Raw genomic sequence first — 9,954 nt, forward strand, 5'->3', positions numbered from 1 at the left:
ACGATGTGCAGGGGAAGCCTTTCCCGGTCTGCGTGCTTGTCTCCAAGTGACTGAAGGCTGCCGAGGGCCCAAGACGACCCGCACGTCCCAGGTTTCCCCGGGGGCTCGGGACAGCAGCAGTGCGGCTTGAGATGAGCAGGCTGGTTCGAGGATGGGGTGCACCCGCAAGCAGGGCTTATTTTTCTTTGCAGTTTACATTTCCGGGTCAGGGCCTGTCAGAGTCCAAGGAAAGCCAGCCATTCAGCATTCTGTTTAGAAAATGATGATACATGTTCAGGAAGAAAGCAAGAATGTATTTTCTGGCTGGGAAATCCCCGAGTGTTCCAAGCCAGGAACAGAAACTCTAGAAGGCGGAGTTTCTCTGGCTTTCTCCACCTCGGATAAGTCACAGATCAACATAAGCTTCCTTACAGTAATGGCTGTTTTGTTGTTGTGGTTGTTGTTTGGGGTGTTTTGTTTTGTAGTCCACTTTTGACAGTAGTGCAAAGAGCTTCTGTGTTTTCTGTGACAAAGAGTCATAACTGAGTCACTTTAGGTCTTTCAGCTGGAAGTATTTCGCCCCAAATGAAAAGTTAATACATTTTTTTTTACAAGGATTAGCATACTGACTGCAACTTGCTGTTCATCAGAGAATAGGGGATTCAGAAAAGTTTGGGAAGCTTTTTTTTTTTTTTAAATACATATCAAGAGGTTGCCGCAGACCACGGGCACCAGCTTACGGCGTGCCCCTCTTTGTGCACGCTCTGTGTGGGCAGCGTCGTCTGACAAGATAGGCGCCCTGCCTCTTAGCCAGTGCCTTGACTCTGCCGCCAATGCTGTGGTTCTAAGGAAATGGGCAAAACTCAAAGTGACAGCAATACTATCACAGCTCAATACGCACATTCCAGCAGCTGAAGACAATATATTATTTTGGGGGGCTGAAGCCCCTTTCCTTTCGCAGTGATACCCACTATTTCTCAGCTCGGCTCGGGAGTAAGATGGGGCAGGTGGTGAGAATTGTAAACTCATTGAATGCAAGCTGAAATCTCCTTGTCGGTAGTCTTCCAGCTCTGGTTTGGCCGGAGCAGAGCTCTGAGGCTTGGAAGCTGGAGCCCGGGCCATCTCCCCTCTGCTCTGCGGGGTGGCTGGGGCAGCAGGAGCTGATGTTGTGAGGCGGGCTGGCAGGGAGCTCAAGGCTCATACAAACCCACTGTGTATATGTATTCTCAAGTTTAAATGGATTGTACATATTGGAATGTAAATGAACTGTAAAACAGCAATCTCTATTTTTCTTGACAGTTATATAGCAGTATATATTTGTTAAATGTGCTCTTGTATGCTCTTCACATTAACCATTTTAATATTTTGTACAGATAAGTTGATTAAATATTTTATTGATAAACCTGCTCCTGGCTGGCCTTTAGAGAACTGTGTTTTGCCTTGTTATTCAGGCTTTCTCTGGTGGTCTGCTCCCACTGCTGTGCACTGAGAACAGAAGCCGACCACTTAGGCGTTAGGACACCTGCACGGAAACGGGGCTCCGTGGTAGCTCTGGGCCTGTCGGTCTTTATGTCCACCGTTCCCCCTTGAAACAGCTCAGGCTGTCACGTGCTTCGGGTCTTTGTGACTGGTGTGGCTCCGTAGGACACGGCACAGCCCGTACTGGATGAAGCCACTGCACAGGAAGGTATCCAAACTGGGGTTCGGGGGTGAAGGGGCCAACATGCAGCAGAAAGCATTTTACTTTAGAAAACTAGCATCGCCATGTGTCGCGAGTGAGTGTTGTCCTGCAAACACAGTCCGAGTGGAAAGAGTTTGTTCCATACACAGCAGGCCGCAAAGCCTGAGCACCCCCATTCTGAGGCTGCTCAGGGAGGCCTTTGTGATCCATAGCCCACAGCAATGCCCAACTGCGGCAGCTTCCTCTGCAGGGCCCGTTACATATTTTAGGGAAACCAACAAAGTCCGACAGCAACTGTGGCCGCTTTTGCTCAGGACTCTTCAGACGAGTCCAACGACCTGTGCTCTGTGGCACCACCTCGCATCCTTCAGGACCTCTCCCAGACCGGGTGGGAGAGGACCAGGCACTCACAACTTTTTCCTGCAACACAGGAAGGAGAAAGCTATTTCATCTGTTCCTCACGTACTTCTGGGAGAGGATTAGTGACAGAACAGCTGTATGGGGAAGGTGACAGGGCCTTGCCCTCGGGAATGGCTTGGTACCAGAATTATCTCCTCTGGGACATGGGCGCGGCCAGGGGGAGCCCCCTTCCTGCAGAGCAGTGCCGGCTGTTCCTGCAGTGGGTCAACGCCAGTCCCCGTGGTCACGTTTGTCTCTCTCTGGTGAAAGGTAGATCAAGAAAGTCTGCTTCCCTTTTGCTTCTTAATTTCATTACTACTAAATAAGGGAGTCTTTTTTCTTTGGAAGAAAATCATGTTCACCTTTCAAGTAACTCACTTGGTAGGTACATTCAAGTGTAAGATTTCAGACTCTGCCATCGAAGAGTGTGGAGTCTTGTCATGATTGTTTATAAGGATCCTGGGTCAGTTCTTCATTTTCCTCTTTTTCGGTCTCCACGTGGCTTACCCTGGCATTCCGTGGTGAGGGGCATGCAGAGTCAGAAGACAAGGGGCAGTTTCAGGGAGAAAGGAAAGTCAGGGGTAGCATTTAGACGTTGATCCGGGTCCCCGAACACTGATGCGAGCAAGCGTCCATGGTCCACAGTGACAGACGCTAATGGGAGGTGCTGCCTGCCCGCTGCGCCCTCTCCGGTGGGTGCTGGTGCGCCCAACCCGCCCTGCGTGCCCCCTGCCTGTCCCCGCCCAGCAGCCGAGGAGGATGTGTGCCACCTGCTGTCCTGCCGGGGCTGGTGTCCCCCTGACCTGGTTGTGCGTGCATCGTGCTCCTGCGCCCCAGCGGATCCCACACTCTTCTGTGCGGGAGGAGGAGGGATCTGGGGAGGAACTCCTCCGTTGCAACGTGTCACCAGCGTGCAGCCTTGGACTGCGAGGCCATGGGCGTCTGCCAGTCCTAATCACATGCAGGTGCGCAGCCCTTCGGCAGTGCCAGCAGGAGGAAGCCCAGCTGTGGTGTGGAGCCGGTGCAGGCTGGACTTGCAGAGATGGGATTCTGGTCCCTCTGTGAGGAGGGAGGCCCTGCAGGTGCACCCGCACCCCTGGCTCTAATGGACGCCCAGTCACCGGGTCACATTCCCATCCCAGGGAAGAGGAATTTTCCCATAGACTTACCCAGCAAGGAAGTCTGTCCCAACGTAGGGAGGTCAGCACAGGCCCCTTTGCCAGAATGTCTGAGGAATGCAAGCCAAAATGAAAACTTTCTGCTCTCCCAAAGCCCCGTCTCATGTATTGTGGCTTTAATTCCCACTTGGGGTGCTGCACCGGGTTAGCGCTCAACAAATACTAACCACATATTTGGTAGTTGCTAAGACTCAAACTCCAGAGGCTTTCTGACCATGGGAGAATGGAAGTAACCGTTGCAGCTGGAGGGGACAAGAATGGCCACGAAGTGTGGGGGCCTTGCTTTCTGTGGTTCCCCAGGGCCAGAAAGCCACCATTCCATGTCCCTGAGTCTAACTGCCCTGGCTGGGCCTGGCTTAGCTGGGGAAAGGCTTCAGGGATAAAAGAGCTAGTCCACCTCCCATTTCCATTTACACATTCAGTCGTGAGGGACTGAGAGTCCCTGAGATGTGATTCCCTGAAAGTCTGACCAACTGAGAGAACTGTGTTTCTTGAGAGGTTGACTATCAGGTATGGTAGAAACTTGTATTGAATTAAGTAAAGCTTGTTGAATATTCCGTGTGGCGGGCCCTATTCTGTAAGCCCTGAGAACACGGGGATGACAAGACACAAGTTCCACGTCCTAGGGCTCTCCTTTCAAGAGCAGAAAGGAGCTTGGCGGTGGGGGTAGGAGGAGCAGATTGGAAAAATAGAATGCCAGCGTACCTGGGAAGTACTCCAGTAGAGACAAGGCCAGGGCACCCTGAGGGCTCAGAGGCGGGGGAGCTACGCTAGGAGGCAGGAGCTGTTGGCCTTTGGGGCTGTGTCTGGGGGCGGGGGAGGGTAGGGGCGTGGGCACGCTCCGATCTGGAGCTGTTGACTCCTAAGGTTTCAGAGCACAGGTGCGGTCGGAGAGGTCAGCACCTGGAGGGCCGAAGCGGCTGCGGCGGGGAGCAGAGGGACACAATGAGGCACGGTGGCCTCCGCTTTGACTCCTGCAGGCAGGCATTCCTCCTTGCGATCCTCTGCCTGACGCACTGCGCCCCCCATCCTCCCCTCCCTGGCCAGCTGGTCTGTTCTCTCCCTCCTTCTTCTAGAACTATTCCCGTGTTACCAACTAGCTACTCTACGCTGGGCCTGCTAACCTGGCCCTCATTTGCCCTTCCCTCGATTCCCTCGTCCAGACTTCCGCTCTTGCTGGGCTGTCCACCGTTGCCTCCGGGAGGCAGCACGGTGCTGTGGAAAGGGGAGGAAGCCTTTACTCTTGAGTAGAGGCTGCCTTTGAATTCCCGCGGCCTCTCAGTAGCTGTGAGATCTTGAGCCAGTCACTTACCTGTCTGTCCTGAGTACGGCCATAACCTATGGCCTACAGGGCCGCAAGGCTTAACTGAGACACTGGAAGTGCGGCAGGCGGGCAGCAGCTTCTTTCTGTGGGCTCTCTCCTCTCTCCCACACCACATAAGCTCTCCCTGTCTTTCTGGCACTAGGAGCAGCCGCCTCCCCTCTTCCTCTGGGGCTTTCCTCTTCACAGGATTGCAGCAAACCAGAGCCTTCAGTCTGGTGGAGGAGGCCAGACCCGTGTCCCACAGCGGCTCCCCCCGTGGACCGGAGCCTTCACTCGCCTACATCTCTACGGGGCATAGGCAGGAATCACAGCCCCTTTGGAAAGGGACTCCTGCAGGACAGCTTCCGCTTTAAGGCATCGGAGAGAAATCTGTTCACAGGACACACTTAGTTCGCCACTGACCCCTCTTTAAACCCCACCTCCCAGGGGACGGAGCAGCCCAAGGATGTCCCCTTCTGTCCTGCAAGAGAAGGCCAGGACAAAGATGAAGTCTCAGGTTAAGAAATGTTTTGCTTTCTGCACCTTTTCTAAATCCACCATAAGGTCCTCAAGGTGATGGTCCCACATCCTGCGCTGCATGTGGGAGGCCTGCATGGCCTGGGGCCAGGAAGCTGAGCCAGGTGAGCAACCGTTTCCACCCCCCCACCCCTCAAAGGAACCAGAAATGCTAAGACTGCAAGAATCAAGTTGCAGGCTGGGTGAAACCATGTCGAAGCTGAGACATCACCGGGTCGAGACAGCAAAAGTTTGCTCGACTTTCCTTCAGGTACCATTTTACAGAACATCTACCATAAGACAGGGTGCTAGATGCTGTTATGCATGACCTCAATTAGCCCCATTAAAAACAAACAAAAACCCTCCCCAAATCTAACATTCTAACATCCCAAAATGAAAGCAAGTATTTTCATGGACAACAAGATGGGGGGCGGGGAGCCTCAGAGAAGCTAAGCCAATGTAGCATCGCAAACCCAGTAAATGACAGATCCAGGATTTGAACTCAGATCTCTACTTATTTAGAAGAAATTTACTTTCTGGAAAAGAAGCAATGAGACACAGATGCAGGACAGAGCAGGGTGACTTTTTAAAAATTGCTTTTACGAGTTTCAAACTCATCTCAAACTTATAAAAAAATTGCCAAGTACAAAGAACATTTTCTTTCCTCTCTGAACCATTTGGAGTAAAATGACATGCCTTATCGCCACCAGAAACTTCAGTGTGTCTTCAGTACAAATAAAGACATTCTCTTCACAAACCACTGAAGTTGGAAAATTAACATTCATCTCTTACTCCTAGCTCATCTGTAGACCCTGATCAAGTTGTGCAAACTGTCCCAACAATGTTTTCTTTTATAAGAAAGCATCTGATCCAGAATCAAGTGTTACATTGTCATGTCTTTTTAGTCTCCTTTAATGGAATTAATTTTGGTCGCCTGGGTGGCTCAGTTGGTTAAGTATCTGACTCTTGGTTTCAGCTCAGGTCATGATCTCAGGGTTGTGGGATTGAGCCCCTTGTTGGATTCCACCCTCAGTGGGGAGTCTATTTGAAGATTCTCTCCCTCTGCCCTTCCCCCCACTTGCGCCAGCTGTCTCTCAAATAAATGAATAAATCTTTTAAAAATAATGGAATTACTTTTAATATAATGTAGGGTGAAGAGAAATCAAGGCTTTGGAGGTCCCTGACTCTCCAAGGGTTGGGTGAAGTGGATGGTGAGAGGTCCCTAGCCACCTCGGACATGAGTCCAGAGGGCCACGGGAGCTGTCTCTGGATCTGTCCCCTGGCCCGGGGCAGCCTGAGAACAAGCTGTAGGCGCTGGGTATGACTCTAGCTTAGACTTTTCACTCAGCACTAGATAAACCCTTATAAAGCTAAATCGTTGACAAAGACAATCTGTGTGGCTGACTGGTACATACAGGCAGAAATGCTTCTGGAAAATGAATTTCATCCACTGCTTATCAATTTTAGTCTTTTTTATGGTGATGATGTTTAATAATGATAATTATTATAGCCAATCTTTATTGAGAAGATACTCTTGGCCAAGAATTGCACTAAATGCTTTAATTTTATCATCCCACTTAATTCTTCCAACAATATGAGGTATGCTTTATTATTAATCCTATCTTATAAGTGAGGACACCGAGGCATGGAAAATTAGAGAAAGTTGCCTAAAAATCAGATGATGAGGCCTCCAGAATTCTTATACCGTATCATTACCTCATACACATGCATGAGAACATTTAGTGTTTTGTTTAATTCCTAATGAAATAAAATGAACCTCAATCTCCTAAAATCGGAATCTTCCTTCTCTAAAAGAAGTACTGAGAAAATGGCTTTTCAGTTTAACAGAGAGACTTTGGCCTGAGTCTAACTCAGAGGACTGCTGAGATTATACCTTCCTCCCCCAACACAGAAATCAGGCCAGGCCATCATAAATGCTGGTAAAACATTTATTTTGCAAATTTATTTGGTGATCAGACGATAAACAGAAAACAAACCCATATCTTTTACATCATTTTTTTAAGCTCTGAAAAACTAAAATAAGACACAATGTCATACATGTGGACTTGTGAAATATGGAGTAAAATAAAATAATGCAGAAAGAAAAGCTGGGGTGGTGTTATCCTTTGAGTAGGTGTGATTCACCCAGGACTTGCTCGAGTGCTTCAAGTCAGTACTGAGCATCTTCTATACACAAGGCACTCCAGAGCCATGAATCCTAAGCTTCTAACATCAGATTTCCAGAAGGCCTCCCCACACAGAGGCCGATCAGGATTTTGTGTACAGCCCCGTGCCAAGGTGTGTCTCCTGGCTTCTCTCCAGGGCCAAGAGCACTCCTGGCCTGGGGTTTGGCTCTTCCCCTCTGAGAAGTCATTTGCTTGGATGCAGAAGCCATGCCAAGGGACAGTAACTTGTTCAACACTCACCACTGGGTTGGCAGCATATCAGAGCAGGATCTTTCATCGGGGCTTTAGGCTTTGAAAGGAAGGACAACATTCTATTGTTCTTAAGGAATGGTAACACCATGAGGGGTCTCCTCTAGGAGAAAACTGAATGTTTCTGACCAATTGTCAACTAGCACTGCTGTCAGTGGGAATTACTGGCCCCTAGGGTCCCAGGATTGAGTCATTTTAGGGAAGGCAAAAATACTGTGAGCTGGAGAACAAGCTTCTTCTCTACTGGACCTCAAGGCATCCAGAGAAGGTGAAGTCACATAATTCATTATGGCTTGCTTTGGTTCAGTAGTCAAACAATTTCTTTCCAACTAACAAAACCAAGGCAGAAATGTAGAACTCATTTATGGTAATTCTCTATTCAGCGACTGAAAGATGCCCTCTCAAAAATTACTTACTGGAAGATTTTCAGAAGAAAAAATCATGACATAGCTAAGAACTTGGTCCTTGATGCCTAGCATAGTATTTGGCTCATGGTTTGCCCTCAATGTAGTTTTCTTGGAAAAATCACAGCAGAGGCAACTCCAGGAGACAGGTACAGGCTGGCTTTGGGACACCCGGGGCCTCCACATCCTGGCCCTGCACAAGAGGAGCCTGCAGGGAGCAGACAACCTGGCAGCCTAGGGCTCAGCACAGAGCTTGCTGGTTGTCTCGTGGCAGGAGGCACAGTAAGGATCCTTCAACAACTCTTACCGGGTTCCTTTGCCAAAGGAATGTCTGGTGAACTTTATTCTCTGTCTAATGCAGGAAGATCAGGAAGTCTCACTCCTCGGGGGACCTTCTCGGAGATGCAGACAAGTGGTGCCTCCCGCCCTGATGTCAGCTCTGCTTGTGGTTCATGACACGCTGTAAGGTGGGAACAGGGTGGGAGGGGGAGTGGGGAGGTGACGGAGGCCGTGCTGGTATCCAGCCTGATTCCGATGACCTCAGCCAAGACCTGTACAAAGTTAGTCCGGGCTGATCTTCAGCTTCTGCCTTTAAGGGAGACCCAGGTCCACTTCCAAGATCCACCACGCATCACTTCCTGCTACTGGACTGCGTGTCCTCATGATCTCATACGCTTATATATCTGACTCTACACTTCACATTCACTGATCTCTTTCACATTTTCTAGTAGGTGTTTCGTAATTTCTTCTAGGAGAGCCTACTGTACATGGTAACTGGATTAAAATCAGCTAAACTTAGACTTCCTTTTGTCTGCAAGGATTCTGCCTACTAATATCAACTGCCTGGCGCCACTGGCATATCTCACGCAAACATAAGGAAGGGGTCTTGTTTAGGTCATTGATCACTGTGTTCCCTGAGGCTTGGAAAATGTGCTGTTAAACCTATGGTGTATTTCATCAATTGTGTTTACTTCAGCTGGTAGTATGGGGAGCTAGCTGGGAGCGGACAGTAAGCCAAGAGGTTCTTTTTTGTTTTCCTCTTCTAATATCAAACATTAACAATGAACACTTGCCTACGAAGGGTACTACTAACTACTAAGAGAAGGTACAGCACTGCTGCTACGTATTAGCTGTCAGTGATGTTTCTGGGCCAGTACTTATATTTTGGACAGATCATCCTTTAGCCAGTCAGCTACCATGTCAGCCATTTCCTGGGGAAAATGGAGGATAAAAGCATGAGGTATTTTTTTCTCACAGAGTCGAAAATCTCCTTCTGGAAAATCTTTCTTTATGTCTTCATAGTATTCCATTGGACACCAAGCATCTATAGTTCCATAGTAAAATGTAAGCTAAAAGACAAGACAAAAACATTTTATTAGAAAACATTTTCCTCTTCCAACACAAACATGACACCAGCAAGCTGCAGTGCTCTGAAAACACCTCCTGTCCCTGGCTCTGTAGGCTAGGCCCAAGGCTCCCTCCAGAGCATGGCTCTCTCAAGGCAGTGACCTTCATGGTGTACGGGAGTGAATTAAGAGGCATGTGATGGAAAGAAACCCATCCCCATCTAGGGAGAGTCTTGTGTGGGAGATCACCCGTGAGTCACTAAAAGGACGTGCCAGCCACGTTGTGTACATGGAGGCTGGGGTGGGCACTGGAGAGATGACTGCTGAGGACAAGGACGAGTTACTGAGACATAATCACTGAGTGACTAGTGACCATCCATTCACCACACACTTCGCCGTTTCCATGCACCCACATGGTAGGCAGATGTGAGAGGTTTGTTGAATGCATCCAAAGATGAATCAGATAAGCTCAGGCTTCTCAATGTAGCAGATGAAAAGTGACCAGAACCCTGGTAACATTTGTACGAATAGGCTCCGTGTAGCAGGAGAGCATGTTGATTCAGTGGGCAGGTGATAATCTCATACTTCAGGTGAGAGCAAGCAGCTGCATGGAGACAGAGCCTCTGTGAAGACATTACTAAGACCCTTACTGGATACTGATCTAGACCTGCCCATGACACACACACACACACACACACACACACACACACACA

At 49.1% G+C, this 9,954-nt stretch overlaps 1 protein-coding gene across 3 annotated transcripts in view; it reads right to left on the reverse strand.

Moving 5' to 3' along the window:
- Positions 1-6,991: 6,991 nt before the first annotated feature.
- Positions 6,992-9,954, reverse strand: part of LDAH (lipid droplet associated hydrolase) — a 109,000-nt gene continuing 106,037 nt past the window's right edge. For 2 of the 3 annotated variants that reach the window (XM_025867801.2, XM_025867800.2), the window contains exon 7: positions 6,992-9,244. In XM_025867801.2, coding sequence (XP_025723586.1) covers positions 9,053-9,244 — 192 coding nt within the window. In that variant the 3' untranslated portion in view covers positions 6,992-9,052. The remainder of the gene's footprint in view (positions 9,245-9,954) is intronic. The other variant, XR_003207255.2, reaches the window with a different exon arrangement.

Source organism: Callorhinus ursinus, unplaced genomic scaffold (genome assembly GCF_003265705.2).
Source record: "Callorhinus ursinus isolate GAN/ISIS: 27379988/994484 unplaced genomic scaffold, GSC_fseal_2.0 scaffold10, whole genome shotgun sequence".
NCBI classification, from domain to species: domain Eukaryota; kingdom Metazoa; phylum Chordata; class Mammalia; order Carnivora; family Otariidae; genus Callorhinus; species Callorhinus ursinus.